Source organism: Pan paniscus, chromosome Y, assembly GCF_029289425.2.
Source record: "Pan paniscus chromosome Y, NHGRI_mPanPan1-v2.0_pri, whole genome shotgun sequence".
NCBI classification, from domain to species: Eukaryota; Metazoa; Chordata; class Mammalia; order Primates; family Hominidae; genus Pan; species Pan paniscus.
In genome coordinates this window covers 20818663-20840388 of record NC_073273.2, presented here as the reverse complement: position 1 = coordinate 20840388, position 21726 = coordinate 20818663, and the positions used below count along the sequence as shown (strand labels likewise).

Sequence of the window (21726 nt, the reverse complement as noted above, 5' to 3'; positions counted from 1 at the left end):
AGGCCTCCCGTGTGCCCAGGACACAGGATGAGAAGTCCTTTGGAATGCCCCTGTGAGTACAGCATCCTCAGGGAGGAACCATGGAACTCGGAGTATGTATTTGCCTAGACCTGACAGAATCCTTGCAGGGTTTCAGCTTCTGGTGCAGAGGAATTCCACCTCAGCAACGTACCAGTCAACTTGAGTCCCACGCACCCGCCCTGCCCCAATCCCCCCAAGCCACCGCCGCTGCCCTCGCCCCAGCGGGCAGCGCTTGTCCCTCTCTCTCCCCTCTGGATCTGCAATATTCGGTACCATCAGCCTAGCCTGCCTAATGAAGTGAGATGTTTCATGTGTTCCCTGTGGGTTAATTAATGTCTTGCCACACTCAGGATGCCAGTTAGGGTGTAGGTCTTCCATGCCCACAATTGCAAAGGGCTCACAGTTCGCGTGTGCCTTATTCCACCGCCGCCCGCCACATGGCACAAGCGTGGTCTCGGAAGAGTTACCGCGAGATGATGGAGCTGCAGGCCAGCTGGGGCGGAGGGGCCTCAGGACACGCCCACAGCCTTCGCAGGAACTGGCTGACGCCCACCGCCTTCGCAATGATTGGCCGCTGGAGGTAGGCGGGATTTCCGGGCACGGCTTCTGGCGTCCTTCCCTCTCGGGGTAGCTGCCGCTGTCCTTCCCGCAGTTGGCCCTGTGGTGTTCCGAAGCCGGTTCCGTACGGCCTGAGGGCCAGGCGAACCTCAGGCTCTTTGTCCTACTAAAAAGCGCAGGTATTTTCTGTTTCTCTGGACAGCTGGGTCTCTCGGCAAGAATAGAAAGCAAAGGTTTGGGATTTTGTCTACAAAAGGGGATGGGTTTTCTATGTGTGGTTGTTGAATTACGGGAGGAGTCAGTGGGGGAAAGAACTCCTCAGTGCTATTAAGAGACTCACTTTCGTTAAACTCATTGATTTTTGCTGAGGATTCTACCTTTAAGTGCCTAATATGTCCGACTAGTTGTGGGAGATGGTGCTAAGCCGCCATTTGTTTTCATGTGCACTTTTTATTAAAGCGGGTTTTCTCTGTGAATGTGGTCATAATTCAGAATACAGGCAATACACTTAACCACTGCGATTAAAAAGTCACACTTTTAGTTAGCACATGTCGCGTGTCTGATTTGCTTGGAAGAAATTATCAAATTTTGACATAAATTGTGTTACTTTAGTGTATGTAGAAATATGGGGCCACAAATAATCTGAGTTTCAGTTTGCCTCTGTAAAGCCTGTGATTGTCTCCTTCGTTGTATGACAGTATTTGAAAGATGTTTCATGTATCTTTGGCACCGTAAATAATTTAAACCGAATAAGTGGGTGTAACCGAGATAAATGGAGTTAGATAGCCGAAAACTGGAACAAAATAGATGCGCTTAAGTTATTCTGTTAACCTGGCACACTGCCTTACTCCTGTAATCCTAGCATTTTGGGAAGTGGAGGTCGGAGGATGGCTTGAAGTCAGGAGTTTGAGACCAGCCTGGGTAACGTAATGGACTCTTTCATTGCTATTTTCGCATCAGGGACTGGTTTAGTAGAAGTCAGTTTTTCCTCAGACAAGGGTTGCGCAGGGGAAGAAGGCGGCGAGGTGGACACGTTTGGGAGTGGGGGCTGGCGGCAGGGCTCCGAGGGGCACGTGGTGGGGCGGGTCTTCCGGTAGGAGCAATGTGACAGAGGCCAGGTGGGGCAGTGAGGCTGTCACGGGGACAGGGAGGGCCAGCGAGGGAGTAGGGAGGATGGTTTCCGGATAAAAGTGTACCACCTCAGGTCATCCTCAGGCGTTACATTCTCCACAGACAGGTATTACATGTCATCCTCCGGCATCACATTCAGGCCACAGATAGGTACGGGTTGAAGGCTAGGGTTTGGGGATCTTTGACCTATTGTATATTTCAAATCACTAAAAGATGGTAAAATATTTAAAATATTCTCCTCCTAGAACATTTTAAGTAGCTCGATTTAATCTCTTATCCAAATATCATGCTGAGTGTGGTGAGTCACCCTTGAAATCCCATCACTTTGGTAGTCCCAAGCCGGCAGAACACTTGAGCCGAAGATTTGGAGACTAGCTTGGGCACTATGGGGAAACCCTTGTCTATTTTTAAAAATACAAAAAATTGCCCAGCTGTGGTAGAAAGCGCCTGTAGTACTAGCTACTTGGGAAGCTGAGATGTAGGAAGATCAGTTGAGGCTGGGTGGAAGAGCCTGCGGTGAGCAGTTCACTTTGGCAACAGGAGACATACATCTCAAGAAAGAAAATATGCAAAACATCACACTGTACCTCATAAATAGATTCTTTTCAAATAAAATTATTTAAATGGGGACATTCTTCATATTGCAACTGAGGAAAATTACAATAGCTTTTCTTATCTAATTTTTAGAAGTGAGATTTTGTCAGGTACATACTAAAATGCAGCATTTGTCCATGAAGTTAGTGCCCCTCTGCTCTGAGTGTTACAAATTTTACATATATAAAGTAAGAAATATTAAAAAGATGTCAGCCTCGGGAAGGGAATTTTACTTGGGTTTTCAGCACAGTACGTAATAAAATTTTCTCTTTTTAGCTTATTTATATCTAAATATAGATAATTTTTTACCATTTACAGCACAATGGTAGAAGCAGATCATCCTGGCAAGCTTTTCATTGGTGGCCTCAATAGAGAAACCAATGAGAAGATGCTTAAAGCAGTATTTGGGAAACATGGTCCCATATCAGAAGGTAAGTCTTAAAACCGTGTCTCTCTCTCTGTGTGTGTGTGTGTGTGTGTGTATTTTCACATGTATATTTCAATATGTATGTTTAAAATATGTATGTTATATATATATATGTTTTGAAAAAATATATTTTTTCGAAGTTCATTGTATACCTACGTTAAAATGCCTTATGCATTTTAAACTCTTATTTTGTAGTATCCGTTTGATATTTGGAAAATTCTCATAGTAGTAGGTTAAGGTTCTGTGGAAAGGATAACCTACTACTTAGAAAGGAAAATGAGGGAAAGTAAATGTGCTGTGGAGTTCCGAAACAAACTGGAATAAACTAGACTGACTGTAGGGGTGACTGAGTACTGAGAACCATAATAGTGATGTGAAATGCAATTATTTTTTAGTTTGATGTAACCTTTAGATGGTGAGTACCTTGATGAGTCCATTATATGAATGTAAAATGTTTTCATATATTTTAGTTCTTTTGATAAAGGATCGAACCAGCAAATCCAGAGGCTTTGCATTTATTACTTTTGAGAACCCTGCAGATGCTAAGAATGCTGCCAAAGATATGAATGGAAAGGTAAGAGTCCCTTATTACTAATATTCTAACTCTGTTCTTCAATTAACAATATTTCTAGGTCTTTTTAATATTACTAAACTTTTGAAGATAGTAGAATGACATATGAAGCCATCCTCTTTTTTGTGCCATATACGTGCAAGTGTAGTTGGAAGGGTATTGGAATTAACATTCTATAAATTAATATTTGGTAACCTTTTTCTATGTTTGTATTTCGATATGAGTGCAAATAGATTTTAAAAGGTTTTGAAGAGCTTTAAAACTTAAAAGGAACCCTCATGTAAATGAAAGTAATAAGTCAATATTTATTAAATGCTATTAATAACAGATGCACAAGAAGGAAAGACTCTTTCCTTCTTGAAGAATGTATTTTATGAAAATATATTCTTGCAAAAGTGTATTTAAATAAGACCCTTACATTTACGGAAAGGTTAAGTAGTTGAAAATAGAAAATAATATGAGAACATTGAAGTCAGATAACAGAAGAAGTAACTGGCATTCTTGGCTCCGTGCTTGCTTTTTCTCCTAAGGACATTTCTTTCCTGTCACCAGAGTAATTTATGTAACATGAATAGCTAATTACTCATTTCCCCAGTGTGTTTGAGGACTTGTTTTGATTGAACCAATGGTCTCTTGTCCTGTTGAGTCTTAAATCTAGAGATTGTGTGTTTACTTAAGCTTTAGACTTCTATGTAATTATATTAATTATTGAATTCCTTTACATTGTAGTCAAGAGCATTCCATTCTGTGCTCTTTAGTGTTTTTTGCTTTATAGCATTATCCCAATCATGCCGGGCATGGTGGCTCATGCATGTAATCCCAACACTTTGGGTGGCCAAGGCGGGCAGATCACAAGGTCAGGAGAAAGAAACCATAATGGCCAACATGGTGAAACCCTGTCGCTACTAAAATACAAAAAAAAAAAAAAAGAAATTAGCTGCATCTGGTTGTGTGTGCCTGTAGTTCCGGCTAGTCAGTAAGCTGAGGCAGGGGAATCGGTTAAACCCAAGGAGGCAGAGGTTGCAGTGAGCCGAGACCACGCCGATGCACTCCAGCCTGGCAACAGAGCAAGAATCCGTCTCAAAAAAACAAAAAATAAATAAAATAAATAAATAACATTATCCCAATCTGTTTTTAGGTCCTGTTAGTCTTCACGCTATTCCCAAAGTGCTTTTTTAGACTTCTTGAGAATTATCCTTCCCTGTGTATGGCTCATAAATAAAATTTATGCTTCAAAAACCACTTAGATTTCATATTTTCTTCCTCATTGCGTATTGTAGGTATTTTCTACTCGCTGTACTATGTATTAATCTATTGATCGTGAAATTGTATATAGTGCATATTTAAGTCTTGCTAGTTGCTTTTCTTTCTGTTACATCTAGCACACTTCCTGTCACATAGCAGAAAGTACATTTTTATTCACCCTTATAAATTAGTATTTCAAGCTGTGGTAGAAACCGAGAGTTGCTTTTGGTTCATGGCTTTGTGGTAGGTATGGAGATAATTTTGACTTCTGTATAGGAATCTATGATAATTTCTTTTTTCCCTCTAGTTTTCAAGCAAAAGGGCAGATAATTTGTGTAAAGTTTTTGTTCGTTTGTTTGTTTTTTAAGATGGAGACTCGCTGCGTGCCCTAGGCTGGATTGCAGTGGGGCCATCTTGGCTTACTGCAACCTTCGCCTCCCGGGTTCAAGCGATTCTCCTGCCTCAGCCTCCCAGTACCAGGGGCTACAGAGGCGTGCCACCACGCCCAGCTAATTTTGTACTTTGAGTAGGGATGGGGTTTCACCCTGTTAGCCAGGATGAGCTGTATCTCTTCACCTCATGATCCACCTGCCTCAGCCTCCCAAAGTATTGGGATTACAGGTGTGAGCCACCGCGCCCAGCCAACGTTATTTCTAAATTACTTCATCTCACATGTTTTATTGTGTTAAAATAACTATGAATGTTGTATGCACATTAATGTTAAGATGGCCAATAAAGGAGGTTCTTCGAGTTTTCAGGGGGAATTAACAGTTAAGGAATTTTGGCTGACTTCAGAACACTGGGAAGGAAGCAGCCGTGGGCAAATCTGGGGAAAATATTTTGAGCCCAGAAATAACAAAAGAAGTTTCAAGGTAGGAACAACGGGCGATGTGGCTGCAAGGGGTCTTGTTCAGGGATTTAAGTCCTTCCTCCAAATAACAAAAGCCATGTAATTTTAAAATCGCATTATTAGCTGAACTGTTTTCAAAAATTGCTGTGGCCTGTAGAAAAGATTACAGTGAAAAATGTTATTATGAAATTAATTAGGATAGTTAAGCATTTCTGAGAAATTACCTGAAGTACTATATTAAGATTTGTTTTTTAGGGGCACGTCTAAGGCAAGGTAAGAAATGAGTAAGGCAAGAAAACTTAATGAGATCAAACAAGGATCACATTTACAGAAACATTTTTAGAGTCAATATAGAATTGTAAATCATATGGGGACATTTTATGTAAGTGTTAGCAAATCCAACAAGAAACAACTCATAATGAGTAATGTGACTAATCACTCTGAAAAAGTAAGCTCATTTTTTTTTAAATGACACAAGTTTCGTTGGGACATTGCAACTTTCAAATCAGTGATGTGACTACAAAGATGAAGTGGATTATATATTGTAAAAAACAGATGTGCCACATTCTTCCATAGAATGTGTGATGGGTCAATCTTTTTTTTTATGTTTGAGTTTTTTTTTTTTTAATAATGGAGAAGTTTTCAAGGAATTTGAAAAATAGAATTTGTGTTTGATCCCTTAATGGAAGGCATGTGCTCAGTAACTGTCTCAAATTTGGCATTGCGAAAGATGTGTTCATTTTAGGAGAAAAAAAAGTTTCCTTTTGAGAGAAAATACCTCGAATTGAACTACAGTTGATGTAAAAATGTTTGTAAAATGTGCATACGTTAAATGTGCCAGTGTTATTGATAGTACCCTTAATACTTCTAGTCTTTGGATGGAAAAGCAATAAAAGTAGAACAAGCCAAGAAACCATCTTTTCAAAGTGATGGTAGGCGGAGACCACCAGCTTCTTCGAGAACCAGAAGCCCTTCAGGAAGTCTGAGATCTGCAAGAGGAAGCAGTGGAGGAACAAGAGGGTGGCTTCCCTCACATGAAGGACACCTGGGTAATGTTTTAAAATATAAAGATGGAACCATAGGACTGAAAGAAAATAAGTTTGACGATATCAAAATTTCTCAATTTTTTTATTTCCTGTATGAAGAGAAAATTAGCTTATTGATAATAAGCAAACTTATTTCTAAGTACTAAAGGCGTATTAGAAGAATGATTGAACTAATATCTAACATTTGTTTTAAAATTATAGTAAGTTTGCATTGAAGTAACACACATTTGAAACTGGGTTGTGTTTGTGAATGCTGATTGCCTGTACTCAACCGGTTTTCTGCAGAACCCATTTATATTCATTATACTTTAGAGTTTTCTACTTTAGGGCCCAGAACTTCGTGTCAGTTGTATTATCAAAGTACGATGTAATATTTAAAATTTTCCAACAGGAAAAAGTAACTGAATACTGAAGATTGATTTTGCAGTATTTGTTTTCTTGTGTCTACATGTGGAAACATCTATGCAAATGTATTGCTTTGTAATTTTGATACAGAGAGTTTGTACATTGGCCTGCCATAAAGCATTTTCAATTGAAGAAATGTAGAACTTTAATTTCTGAAAAGAGTGTGTGACTCTGGAAAGTTCTAAAAACCACGGTTTCACAGATATGTATGAATCTTTCTTTGCTGGAGGCTGAGTCACTGAAAATGATATTTATGAGTGATTTACTTAATAGAAATGAGGGGTCCATCTTTACATCCAAAAGAAAAACAAACCATATATTTAAAAAAAAAGGAAAAAAAAAACTGTTGGATGGGCTGGGCGAGGTGGCTCACGCCTGTCACCTCAGCACCTGGGGAGTACAGGGCAGGTGGACCACGAGGTCAGGATTTCCAGACTAGCCTGGCCAACATGGTGAAACCCTGTCTCTCCTAAAGATACAAAAAAATTTGCCTGGGCGTGGTGGCGTGCACCTGTAATCCCAGCTACTCAGGAGGCTGAGGCAGGAGAATCACGGGAACCTGGGAGGCAAAAGCTGCAGTGAGCCAAGGTTATGCCATGGCACTCCAACCTGCGTGATAGGGCAAGAGTGCATCTGAATAAATAAATAAATAAACCTGTTGGTTAAGTTGTATTATCTATTAACCAACCTTCAAAACTCTAACAATTAACTTGGAGTTTTAATAACCAGACGTGTAATTAATTGGAGATTGTTTTCAAGTTGAAATTGCAGTGTTTGCTCCAGTTTAAGATGCATAGCTTCATGGCTATTTTGTCTCCACTGATCTTGAGGGTGAGGTTCAATTATACTCTGCCACGGACGAGAATGTATATATAAATTCTAACCTGTAACACCACCTGGCAATTGGCATATATCTACATTTTTGTAGACGTATAAAAATGTTTATATTACCGAATATGCAATTCTTAAAGACTGTTAAAATTCAGCATAGTCTCATCTGAAAATTAGTGTCTCATAAGGGAATTTTAAGAATTCTATATTGTGTTAACAAATTTTAGAGACAATGTATTTTCCTGATATGTGACTTCTTGGTATTGGAAATATTTGAGTTTCTTTGAATGGAAATTAGTTTATCTTTATGATGTGCTTTGAAAATTTTTCCTCATTACAGAAGGATATAAACAGTCAGTTATCATTTTTCTTTTAATATTTTTATGCCTATTATATTTAGATATTTTAGTGATAGGTTTCTGCCCTGTTCACGCCCCATTTTCCCACATCTCTCCCTCATACCGATATATTATGATACTTGAGTTCCTTTCTAGGTTTTCTAAATGAACTTTTATTGCTTGAAGTGTACTAATACCATGTAGGAATGCTAATTTTATTAGTTTAGACAAAATGTGAATTTGTTATAAAATGTAGAAAATATTTGTAAACAACTAAAACTTAGCCATTTAAGAAACAGTGATGTTAGTTAACTAAAAAGATTTTGTTTGAAATACAGATGATGGTGGATACACTCCTGATCTCAAGATGAGTTATTCTAGGGGACTCACTCCAGTTAAAAGAGGTCCATCTTCAAGAAGTGGAGGTCCTCCTCTGAAAAAATCTGCTCCTTCTGCTGTGGCAAGAAGCAGTAGTTGGATGGGAAGCCAAGGTAAATGCTACCTGACAGAAAGACCGTAGTTTTTGTATGACTGAAAATGAGCCGTTTTACCTGAATGCTTAGCTTTAAGTTCATTGAACAAAAGGGAAGTGACACATACGTGAGCATAATTGCTGATTGATAGCTTTTATTATAGTTTCTATCTCACTAGGTACCTTTCAGATTTATGTTGAAGAAATACTTGAGCTTCTCATTGCAGATCAAAGAAGTGATTAGAGTGAGGCCAACATTCCTTTTAATCCTGTGTTGGCTAGAAAATTCCCCTTAATTTTTCTAAAAGTTCCTAGCAGTATTCTTTGATGGTAGGCTTCTTGATGTAATTAATTCTTCCATTTCCTAAGTCCCCTGGTGTCCCATTCTAAAAATTGCTTGTTCGGTGACTTTGCCGGGTTGGAGTCTTGCTCTTACTACGTGAGAGTGCACTATGTGAGATGACGGCTTACCATAGCCTCAAATTTGTGAGATGACGGCTTACTATAGCCTCAAATTCCTGGGCTCAAGCAATTCTGCTGTTTCAGCCTCCCGAGTTTCTGCAACTACAGGCATGCAGCAGCACACCTAGCTACATTTTTTTCCTATGTTTTTGTAGAGAGAGGATCTGACTACATTGTCAAAACTGATGTTAAAGCCTGGGGCTCAAGCGGTCCAGCTGCCTCAGCCTTCCACACTCACTCACAGTGTGAGCCGCTAAGCCTGGCCATCCAGCTTCTGAGACCTCAGTAATGCGTATGTGCAAGGCATACTCTCTGCTTGCATGAAGATTCAAAAGAACTACAAGAGCATTTAGCAGACAAGGAGTCATTGGGCTTAAATATGATTTAAAAATAAATTTAAGGCTCGAGAGGTAGACACGTAGGAGTCCAAAATTCTTAAATTAAGTGGATATCACAGAAATGCAGAGTTGTGAAATATAGGTGTATGTAAATCAGTAATTGAGATTGTACCGGGATGTTTAAACATTAACACAAGGTCCTTAGTGTAAGATTTGAAATTATTTGAGGAGAGAATTTAGAACTAAGCAACATGAGGTGAGCAGTAGGGTTGAATGCAAGTAATACTTTTGAGAATTGTAAGACTGCAGACTGAGCAGAAGAAAATAAGACAATAAATAAAAGTTCTTAGCAAGGAAGTTTAAGCAGAGCAAATTAAAATTCTTTCTTAGTCCTCCATCCACATATGGAGGAAGTTAAAAACTGCCATTTTCAATTTTACATTTCATACGTAGAGTATCGGTGAAAGGAGGTATTTATTGGCTTCAGGATACCCAAGCCAACACATTTCCATTGGAAAATTAGCCAGTGAAGGTATCATATGTGAAACACTGACCTCTAAGGAATAGCAAGTGAAGAATATATTAAAGGAGAAACTTTCTATTTTGAAATAGCAACAATGTTGTAATGACCCCTTGCATAGCATTGCTTTCTTTGCAGTAAAAGCAAATCCTGACCATCATTAGAAAATCTTCACTAATACATTTAAATTTGTCAACATTTAAGATAGAGCCAACCAGTTAGACATAAAGAACTTTTATGTAAACATTTAGCATAGAGTCATTTAAAGGTAGCTGTATTTATGTGTGTGTGAGATGGACTGAATGATATTGGAAAATCTACCTTCTTTGGCTGAGAAAGGACAATGTATGTAAACTTTAAAATCAGTGAAGAGTTTGATGGTTTTACGTGTTTTCCCTGTGTCACTCACAGTCATCAGTAATTTACATGAAAAAGAAAATAAGAACTAAGTAGTTATTAACCATTACAAATGAACTTTTACCTAAGCATTAATGTTTGCCTTCAGCTTCATTAGAAGAACTGGCCTTGTGGAAGCCATGGGATTATCCAAAGCCATGAGAAATATTCACAGTGTCATGTCTGTCTAGTAATTTAGGAAGCAAAGAATGGAGTCATAGAAGAAATAATTTTAAAAAGTTGTTTGAGAGAAGAGAAAATAGCGTTTCAGATTTGGTGTTCTTTACGTAATGCTCCATCATTTGAATGTTAAAGGTCCCATGTCACAAAGAAGAGAGAATTATGGAGTTCCTCCACGCAGAGGGACAATATCTTCCTGGAGAAATGATCGCATGTCACCAAGATATGATGGTTATGCAACTAACGATGGGTAAAGGAAAAATTAAAAAACACAGTTGATTTTTTTTTCTGTGGTGATGAAATTCACATAACAAAATTAAATATTATAAGGTGAACAGTTAAGTGGTGTTTAATACGTTCTGTGCCAGGCAACAACTACCTCCATCGACTTCCAGAACATTTTCATTACTCCAAATTAAAACTCCAACTACCAGTTAAGCAGTCCCTCCCAGTTTCTCCTTTTCCTCAGCTGCTAGATAACACCAGTCAGTGTTCTGCCTCTGAACTTAACCTGTTGTGGGTATTTAATGTTAATGTGCTCAAACACTACATGACTTTTTGTATTTGTCTCCTCTCCTTTTGCATGATGTCCTGAAGGTTCATTTACATCATAGCACTTCACTCCTTCCACAAGCTATTAACCCATTATTTTATCTGGGTTGTTTCCACCCGAGTATTTCTACGCACCAATATTTGTTTGAGTATGCCTATTCGGTTCTGGGTGTATATGAGTGGAATTGCATGGTCCTATGATAATGATGTTTGTTTTCTTGAGGAACCACCACATTTCTCCATAGTAGCTGCATCATGTTCCGTTCCAACCTAGCATTGTATCAGCATTCCAATTGATCTACATCCTCTCAAACACTTGTTATTTCCTGCTGTTTGAAGTTTATTGCCATTCCAATGTGTGTTTGAAATATGATATCCCATTTTGGATTTGAAATGCATTTTCTGCACCCATTAACTCATCATGCACTTGTGTCCTAGAACTTAAAGTATAATAAAACAAAAAGAAATGCATTTTCTGCATCACTGAATATGAGTATCTGTCCCATGTGCTTTTTGGGCATTTGCCGATTTTATTTGGGGAAAAACTGTTTAGAAGTTTGGCCTTTTAATTTTGTTTAAGTTGTAAGTTAGTCATGTATTGGATACTAGAAGTTGAAAATTTAAAATTTGTTGCTTAAACTTATGCACACAGAAATCATCCAAGTTGCCAAGAAACGAGGGATTATGCTCCACCATCTAGAGGCTATGCATACTGTGATAATGGTCATTCTAATCGGGATGAACATTCCTCTAGAGGATATAGGTACTGTACCTTTTTCTGGATTTGTCAAATAGATTTCTTAAATTGTTCATTCCAACTAACGTTCTATCAGGGCTCCAATTTATCTACATCCTCTCAAACACTTGTTATTTCCTGCTTTGGAAAATTTATTGCCCTTCCAGTGTGTGTGTGTGAAATATGATATCCCATTCTGGATTTGAAATGCATTTTCTGCACCCATTAATTCATCATGCACATGTACCCTAGAACTTAAAGTATAATAAAAAAAAATGCATTTTCTGAATCACTGAATATGAGTATCTGTCCCATGTGCATCTTGGGCATTTGCCCATTTTATTTGGAGAAATATCTATTTAGATGTTTGGCCTTTTAATTTTGTTTAAGTTGTAAGTTAGTCATATATCGGATACTAGAAGTTGAAAATTTAAAATTTGTTGCTTAAACTTATGCATACAGAAATCATCGAAGTTCCCGAGAAACTAGGGATTATGCTCCACCATCTAGAGGCCATGCATACCGTGACTGTGGTCATTCTCGTCGGCATGAAACTTATTCCAGAGGATATAGGTACTGTACCTTTTTCTGGATTTGTCAAATAGATTTCTCAAATTGTTTGTTCCAACTAACATTGTATCAGGGCTCCAATTTACCTACATCCTCTCAAACACTTGTTATTTCCTGCTTTTGAAAATGTATTGCCATTCATCTGTGTGTGTGAAATATGATATCTCATTTTGGATTTGAAATGCATTTTCTGCACCTATTAACCCATCATGCACATGTACCCTAGAACTTAAAGTATAATAAAAAAAAGAAATGCATTTTCTGAATCACTGAATATGAGTATCTGTCCCATGTGCTTTTTGGGCATTTGCCCATTTTATTTGGAGAAATATCTGTTTAGATGTTTGGCCTTTTAATTTTGTTTAAGTTGTAAGTTAGTCATATATCAGATACTAGAAGTAGAAAATTTAAATTTGTTGCTTAAACTTATGCATACAGAAATCATCGAGGTTCCCGAGAAACTAGGGATTATCCTCCACCATCTAGAGGCCATGCTTACCATGATTATGGTCATTCTCGTCGGCATGAAAGTTATTCTAGAGCATATAGGTACTGTACCTTTTCTGGATTTGTCAAATAGATTTCTTAAATTGTTCATTCCAACTAACATTGTATCAGGGCTCCAATTTATCTACATCCTCTCAAACACTTTTTATTTCCTGCTTTTGAAAATTTATTGCCATTCATCTGTGTGTGTGAAATATGATATCTCATTTTGGATTTGAAATGCATTTTCTGCACCCATTAACTCATCATGCACATGTATCCTAGAACTTAAAGTATAATAAAACAAAAAGAAATGCATTTTCTGAATCACTGAATATGAGTATCTGTCCCTTGTGCTTTTTGGCCATTTGCCTATTTTATTTGGAGAAATATCTATTTAGATGTTTGGCCTTTTAATTTAAAGTTGTAAGTTAGTCATGTGTTCGATACTAGAAGATGAAAAGTTAAAATTTGTTGCTTAAACTTATGCACAGAGAAATCATCTAAGTTCCCGAGAAACTAGGGATTATGCTCCACCATCTAGAGGCTAGGCATACTGAGACTATGGTCATTCTATGCAGGATGAACATTCCTCTAGAGGATATAGATACTGTAACTTTTTCTGGATTTATCAAATAGATTTCTTATATTGTTCATTCCAAATAACATTGTGTCAGGGCTCCAATTTATCTACATCCTCTCAAACACTTGTTATTTCCTGCTTTTGAAAATTTATTGCCCTTCCAGTGTGTGTGTGTGAAGTGTGGAAGCTCCTTTTTTATTTGAAATGCATTTCCTGCATCATTGATTATCAGTATCTGTTTCATGTGCTTTTTGGGCATTTGGGCATTTTGGGCATTTGGGATCTGTGGGTATTTTATTTAGATGGTTGGCAATTTAACTGTGTTTAAGTTGTAATGTAGTTCTATTTTGGATACTACAATTTGACAATTTAACATTCCTTGCTTAAACTTGTGCACGCAGAAATAGTCCAAGTTCCCGAGAAACCAGGGATTATACTCCACCACCTAGAGACTATGCATACCGTGATTATGGTCATTCTAGTTGGGATGAACATTCCTCTAGAGGATATAGGTACTGTCATGTTATCTGGATTTATCAAATGGATTTCTTAAATTGTTCATTCGGAAATTGAAAAGACTTTTTTTTTTTCAATTTAGTTATCACGATGGCTACGGTGAGGCCCTTGGTAGAGATCATTCTGAACATCTACGTGGAAGTTCTTATAGAGATGCATTTCAGGGATACGGTAAGGGTCCAGGATGGATTTGTAAATTACAGAATTTTATTTAATAGACCGGATTGTTATTTTAATGAAATTCTAAGGAAAATTGTAAAGGACATATGCAACATGTTTAAATATTGAGTATTCTTTTTTTTTTGATCATCCCAGAAACATATTTATTCATTTTCATCATTGTGCACAAATAATAAAATAAACAGTGCTTATCTGGTACTCATTATCAGTATAAAGCCTAGGGAATGATATGAAGGTGAGAACTTCAGTTAACGTTAAGAAAATGTGACTGAGCATTTACTTTAGAATTAAGTTTGTTAAGCTGCAAAATACTACTCTTACACTTCTCTTAAATAAAACCTTCTGACTATTGAAGACTTGATTAATATCCTGTCAACAAAGGCGGAGGAAAGCAGATATTTCCAAATAGTACTTTAACTAATTCATGCTTTAATGATAGCAGTAAAAATGTTTAAATGTAGTCCCACATATTATTTTATCAACCCTGCAGGGACGTCTCATGATGCACCACCTGCACGAGGGCCTCGGATGTCTTATGGTGGAAGCACCTGCCATGCATATAGTAATACACGAGATAGATATGGCAGAAGTTGGGAGAGTTACTCAAGGAGCTGTGGTGATTTTCATTATTGTGATCGTGAGCATGTTTGCAGAAAAGACCAAAGGAATCCGCCTTCTCTGGGTAGGGTGCTCCCTGATCCTCGTGAAGCATATGGTAGCTCAAGTTATGTGGCATCTATAGTAGATGGTGGGGAGAGTCGATCTGAAAAAGGAGACTCGAGCAGATATTAAAGCAAGCATTCAAAATAATAGTTATTGCATACCAAACCTTGTTTGCAAATCAAAAATTGAAATGTTATTTCTGCATCGTTACCTGCATATTACTGACAGAAACATGTTGGTTTTGTGGAGAGAGGTAGATACTGACTTCCTCCATGAATTTTTTGAGGTATTCAAAGGAAAAGGAATTGTTTTCAAAGTAATTTCATGCTTGTTGATGCTATTTGGAAAGTGTTTAGATGTAATATCTACCTTAAAATTTTCACAATAAAATTTTACATGTACTGCAAGATGCCTGGTGTTATTGGTTAGCCGCACATGCTTAAAGCAAATTCAATAGGAGAGTAAATTGTGTAGTTTGTTGTACGTTTTCCTTTGTTTCTTTGAACACAGATGCAAAATTAGGGATGTGTTATGTCGCCCTTGCAAGCTGCTCAAGTTTTCTAATTAGGCTGTTTCTCTTTAAAAACTAACAAGGTTAAAATGTTGGAGAAGTCTTCAGAAAGACTACAAAACTGTCTGCCTCACCATAAAATGTTTATTTTTTAGAGGAATAGTACAGGTCAAAGGAAATAATTAGATGTATTGATACTAAAGTTTAAGACATCCAGAACATTCTGTGTGAAGCATTCTGTGACTGAAGAGGATAACGGTAATGAAAACTTTTTTTTTAACCTAAATCAGAAGTGAACCAGCTAAGTTTCTCAGGTGCATACCATAATGAATTTAAATGTTCGTAGTTTAAATAGTGGAAAGTAAGTGTTTTGTCTTGTGAGGTACCCACGTTAATTTTTTCTTGAATATTTTGCCAATGGATGTTGTAAATAATGGTGTAGTAATATGTTCTTAGAGATAGGAATAATCTAGAGTGGTTGGGATAGTATCACATTTTTTTGAGATGAAGTGTAGCTTTGTCGCCGAAGCTGGGGTGCAGTGGCTCTGTCTTGGCTTATGGCAACCGCTGCCTTCTGGGTCCAAGCTATTCTCCTGCCTCAGCATCCTGAGTAACTGGTATTAGATATGTGTGCAGCACAGCTGGGCCAATTTTCGTATTTTTAGTGCAGACAGTGTTTCACCTTGTTTGCCAGGCTGTTCTTAAAATCCTGATCCAACCTCCTCAGACTCCCGAAGTGCTAAGATCATAGGCATGTGCCTCCACTGTCAGCCTATCGTATTTAATTGATAATATGAATGGAAACACTTTAAACCTCATACTTAGAGGAAAGTGAAGTGTATAAAACATAAACAACAGCATAAAGTTTCCGACGGGATTGCTTAAAGTTTTAAGACATCATTGAATGATAAAAATATTTAGACCGAAATAACTAAATGAATTAATTTTCCTGATTATACAAACTAAAGAAATGAAATACATCAAGTTCCAGAAGTTTTGCAGTCCATAATTCTTACAATTGACAGACTAATCTGCAAGGAGGAAGTATGTTCTTGAAAAATTTTGACACAATCATCAATTTTTATAGGGTAAGTTTACAAATAATTTTAAAGGGAGAAGTTACCAACTTTGATTTTCAGGTGAGTTATTCGTGTTATGAAGTGTTTTCATTCACCTGTAGCATTGTGAGGATGAAGTGAAAAGATAAATCCCCCGAGTCTTGTGTATCTTACTGTCCATGTGTGATGGCTCAGGTCTCTAATTCTAACACTTGGGGAGGCCGAGGCTTGCAGAGCACTTTAGGACAGGAGTTGAAGACCAGGCTGGCCAACACCATGAAACCCCATCTCTACCAAAAATACAAAAATTAGCCGGGCATGGTGGTGCCTGCCTGTAGTACGTTGCAGTTAATTGGGAGGCTCAGGCAGGACGATGGTTTGAACTTGGGAGCCTGATGCTGCAGTGAGCCGATATTGCACCATGCACTCTAGCCTGGGTGACAGAGTGCGACTCCAACACAAAAATAATTATATCAATCAACAAATATATCAATAATAAATAGGGTATCCTTCAGTTCAAGCAGTTATCGATTCTTTTTTTCTTTTTTAGAGACAAGGTCTCACACTGTTGTCCAGCCTAGACTGCAGTGGCACCATCATAGCTCACTGCAGCCTTGAACACGGGGTTCAAATGTGCAAGCCTTCCATTTCAGCCTCCCAAGTAGCTGGAATTACAGACACACACCAACCACCATGCCCAGCTTTTGTGTTTGTGTGTGTGTTGTAGGGACAATGTTTTGGATATGTTGTTCAGGCTGGTCTCAAATTCCCAGACCGAAATGATCCTCCTTTCCTGGCTTCCCAAAGTGTTGTGATTATAGCAGTGAGCCACTGAGTCTGGCATATCTTTTCTTATTATGAGCGACATTCCACCTCACTGAGTCTGGCGTATCTTTTCTTGGTATCAGCGACATTTCACCTTTGCTCTTTTAATTATTTTGAGATGTACAATAAATCATTATTAAGTGTAGTCATCCTGTGCCACTGAACACTAGATATGATTCCTTCTAAGCAAGTATAATTTAACCCACCCCCATCCCCTCTTTGATCCCTCCCTTACCAGTTCACATTACTTGTATCAAAATATCACATGTATGCCAAAAGTATTTACAACTGTTAGGTACAAATTTTCATTCCCTTCCTCCTTCCCTCCCTTCCTTTCTTCCTTCCTGTCTTTCTTTCTTTTTGTCTCTGTATCTTTCTCTCTCACTGATTTATTTTTTTTTTTCAGACAGAATCCTGCCCTGTCACCTAGGCTGGAGTGCAGTGGCGTGATCTCAGCTCACTGCTCCCTCCTTATCACGGGTTCAAGCAATCGTCCAGTCACACCCTCCTAAGCAGCTGCGACTGCAATCATATGACACCAATCCTGGCAAATTCTTTGTATTTTCAGTAGAGACCAGGTTTCACAATATTTGCTCAGGCTGGTCTTGAATTCCTTTCCTTTAGTGATCCACCCACATCAGCCTCTCAAAATGCTGGGATCCAGGCATGAGCCACAGTGCCCACCCAGCTGTATGCATTTCTCTCTCCCGTGATCTCTCCTATTTTATTATTTTATTCTCTTTTTATTTCTGAGACAGCGTCTCGCTCTGTTGCCCAGGCTGGAGCACAGTGGTGTGATCTCACTTTACTGCAAACTCCATCACCAGGGTTCAATGGATTCTCCTGCATCAGCCTTCCAAGTAGCTGGGATAACATCCATGGGCCACCAAGCTTGGCTAGCTTTGGTATGATACTAGATGTGGCATCTTGACATGTCTAATTGCGTATCTGTTTTAAAGCTGGATTGATCAGCAATATTGACTTCCTGGAATGTTTTATGTTTACAAAACAATTATAGTACTACTATTTAGCCTCCTCAGATAAAATATGGTAACACACAAAACATATACACGCAGACAAAGACACAGTCAGTGATCAAAAAAATCAGGGTAGGCCACGACCTAAATGAAAGGTGAGCTGCTGCAGTTGCCTAGAATTAAACCAGACCAGAGTCGACCCATACCAGTCTGAGAGATGTGAACAGAGGCTTTCAAACAACTCTATCAGATACATGTTAGATTATTCTCCAGCCATAGCGAACGGACATTAAAGATCTGTTGTGCTTAGAAGAGTCTGGATGATTTGACTTTTCCAGGGTATTAGCATTCATGATGTTTGCCTTTACAGCTCTCTGCAATGAAGTCAGTAGACAACTCAGTTTTTCTAGGAGTCTAAAGTGCTTTTCAGAATTATCTAAAACTTAGTGGCTTAAAACCATAATTATAATTTCCTAACGGTCAGTCTCTGCAATCGCCCTCAGTCTCTTAGCCAAATGAATGTGGTTCAGGGGCACTCAGGAGGATGCAATCTAGTGATGGCCAAAGATGGGGACATTGGCGGGTGTCTTCTCATCTCCCTGGTGCCATGGCTAGCGTGACTCAAATAGCAGGGGCTGGACTGCTGAGATGCTCAGACACCTTGTTCTGTTTCTTTGAGTCTCTCCATTGGATGTCCCTTCTGCATAGTGTTATCAGGGTGTTAGACTGCGTGATGTACTGGTCGGGGGCTCCTAAGGGGTTTGTCCCCATGAGAGCAGGAGACTTAGGCAGAGCCGTGTCACCGTCTCTAAACTAGGCCAGAGGTGGTCCAGTATCCAGAAACTGCGTGCAGTGTTTTCTATACATTAGAAGCAAGTACTGTGTTCAGCTCCATCAGGAATATTTTCAAATGGGTTTGAGAAGAATTTCAAAGTGTGTTTTAGACCACTACAGTGACCATGCCTAATAATTACTTATTTTTACAAGTGATGGTTAGGTTTTTTCCCAAAATAATAGCAGATACAGACTTTTAAACTTGAAATCTATGTAGCATAGCTCTGAACATTTGGCTATAAGTTGAAATAACTCTTGAGCAAAAATTGATTTTGAAATGAGAGTTGTAAATAAAATACATGAGATAAAGTTGCTTATAAAGAAATCAGCCTTAAAAATGTCAATAGGTCTAATGTGCCACTATTTTACTATTTCTATGGATATTACTTGGATAAGAGGACAAGGACTCAGGGGTGTGCTGCTCTATCTCTTTACCTTGAAACTGCAGCTGGGGCACCAGGAGTAGCAGTTCCAGCTAACACCATGTGGTGAGGACAAGGAGTCCATTCAGGTAAAGGAGGGTGTGAGCATATTGTGATCTGGAAGAGAGGTACACCTGGTATGGTAATGAGGATCAAGTTCCCTGGCACACAATGAAATCCCCCATGCCCAGCTGTGGCAGAGTGAATCCCTCAGCTGGTGCTGGGCTTCCAGTTATGTTCTGAAAGCAGCTGCCTGCGCTTAGAAGGATCCACTCATTCCCTTGTCATGTGGGAGGGTGAGGCTTGTGGCCCCCGCTCTGTCTGTTCCCGCTCTTTGCCTTCCCATTATTCCACTGCTGGGTAAGGTGGCAGGACCGCGGAATGTAGAAGGGCCCTGGGTTGTTGACAGTGCCTGTGGGTGGCCATGTACTAGGAGGAGAGTCCCCACTGAGCCTCCCGCAAGCTTGGAGGTGGGGAAGGAACAGTCCTGGGGCACTGGCTGTTCCAGAGTCCAGGCGTCTGTCCCAGAGAAGGCCAGGGGGAGGTTGTAAGCCTGTGGATCTGCAATCTAGGTGGAAGACCTGTATCTGCCATGGCTGACATCATCAGGGCAAGACACCCACTGGGTGGAGAGCTGGGCTTATGCATTTTACCCTTGTCCTGAAGAGACCCTGCATGCCTGGTTCTCCTGGGAACAGTGATCCTAGGGACCCCCCAGTCTGGGTCCACTCATGACCATAAGCTTAGGATCTTGTGTGCCTTGCTTCCTGTCTGCCCAGGTGAGGCATCCTGGAGAGGGTGCGTGGGGCAAAGCTGGTGTGCACACACCCGGCACTGGAACGGGGTGTCACCGGCCAGTTAGGTCGCTGCTCAGCAGGCCCTCTCCTGAGCTCCCACCTGGCTAAGTGGTAAGTGTCCCATCTACCTGAACCCACAGCCCAGGTTTCTCTTCCACCTACCGACCCATGACCTCTTGGGGAGAATGCCAGCCTCCCTGGAGACTCAGGTCCTGCCAGACCCACATGCTGTCCTCTCTCATGGGCCGGAGACTCTGGTGCACAGGGATTCCCGAATAGCGAATCCCAAAGCCCTGCAGGTTTCACTGATTCTTACCTGAATGCCCCGGCCGAACACACAGGTAAACACAGGCAGCTACTAGGTTTTATATCCCTCTGGGTGTCATTTCAGGTTTATGACATCTCCTCTAGGTAGCTCGTGCCAGCCACCCTTTTCCTCTTCCCTCTGCCATTTGTGAGAACCATGAGGACTCTTTGCTTCTCCCTAGCATGCAGACTTCACGGGTCCTGAAGTTGGATTGCCAAACCCAGCGGCACCCTGCTTGCCAGCTTAAGAGCTGAGTTTGAGGCACACCTGTGGGCAGGAGGGTCGGCCCTCCCAAAACCAAGGTACACAAAGCCACACAGGCACAGGTGTGCACATGCGTTCGTCAGCTTAGACACACAGGCTGGACACGCAAACTGGAACGTGCCCATACCCACACTGGTACGAGGGAAACTGGGTGTCTACACCAATACTCAGGTGAGGCTTACTGCTCAGCCACGTACCCTCCCTGGACACACACAGAAGATCCGCTGCCATTTAATTGATCATCTGCAGTAGGATTTATTTTTACTTTTATACTTTTTTAACTTACCAAAGTATGTTGCATTCTTTTCCCCATCATGAAAAAGACTTTGATACAAGTAAAGAGGAAAAGCACTTTTTATAATGAAATCTTTTATCTGCATCTATATTATTAAGGCATTTAAAAAACTTTATGTCTATTTTTTAATGTCATAGGAAATGTCTTGAGAGCCGGGGAAGCATGAATGAGGATGGCAGCGGGCATAAAGCATGTCAGGGGAGCCTGGGGTCATTGAAACAAAACATGACATGGCTGGGATAGCCATTCTAGAAGTACGTAGACCTAGGCATGCCCTGCGTGCACTCTAGTTGAGCCCAAACTGAGCCCCAGGTAGTAGCAGGCCTCAAGGCATAGAAGGGAGCCAGAGAAGGATGATGAGACAGCTATCCCTTGAGCCTTGCTTCTCACCCATTGACCTTTGCCACTTCTGCCTCTTAGGCACTTCAGGTTCCCCAATTCTGAAATATGAGTGTTACAGTTCCCTGATGGGCCTTTCTGCCCCAGTCCAGGGATGGCCTGGGATTTCTCACTGCAGGCTCCTCCCTGAGCCTTGAGTTCTCCATGTGTGTCACAGCTGCAGGACCCACAGGCCTTTGAGCGCCCAGCTGTGGGCTGCTTACCTGGCCTCCTCTCTGTTCCCTCTCTGAGGACCTAATCCTTAGGTAGTGCTGCAGGGGATTGAGTCGGAAGCCCTGACTGATGATCTGGAGGAGTGGGGAAAGTGGTCTGTGAAAGGTCAGGTCATAGTTCAAAGCCAGTTCCCAAGATGCCAAGGAAAGACCA

General features: G+C 40.0%; 1 protein-coding gene across 6 annotated transcripts; it reads left to right on the top strand.

The window, feature by feature from the left end:
* The first annotated feature begins 594 nt into the window (after positions 1 to 594).
* LOC129395770 (RNA-binding motif protein, Y chromosome, family 1 member F/J-like) lies at positions 595 to 15077 on the top strand. 6 transcript variants are annotated; one of them, XM_055107208.2, is made up of 13 exons: positions 623 to 758; positions 1442 to 1500; positions 2623 to 2735; positions 3202 to 3305; positions 6269 to 6446; positions 8356 to 8508; positions 10521 to 10635; positions 11590 to 11700; positions 12136 to 12246; positions 12682 to 12792; positions 13714 to 13824; positions 13911 to 13999; positions 14499 to 15077. In XM_055107208.2, exons 3-13 carry the CDS (start codon positions 2627 to 2629, stop codon positions 14798 to 14800), a joined length of 1494 nt encoding a protein of 497 aa, XP_054963183.1. In that variant the 5' UTR covers positions 623 to 758; positions 1442 to 1500; positions 2623 to 2626; the 3' UTR covers positions 14801 to 15077. The 6 variants fall into 6 exon arrangements, with proteins under 6 accessions (XP_054963182.1, XP_054963187.1, XP_054963183.1 ...); XM_055107207.2 differs by lacking the exon at positions 1442 to 1500 and having other exon boundaries at positions 595 to 758; XM_055107211.2 differs by lacking the exon at positions 13714 to 13824 and having other exon boundaries at positions 14499 to 15075.
* The last annotated feature ends 6649 nt before the right edge of the window (positions 15078 to 21726 follow it).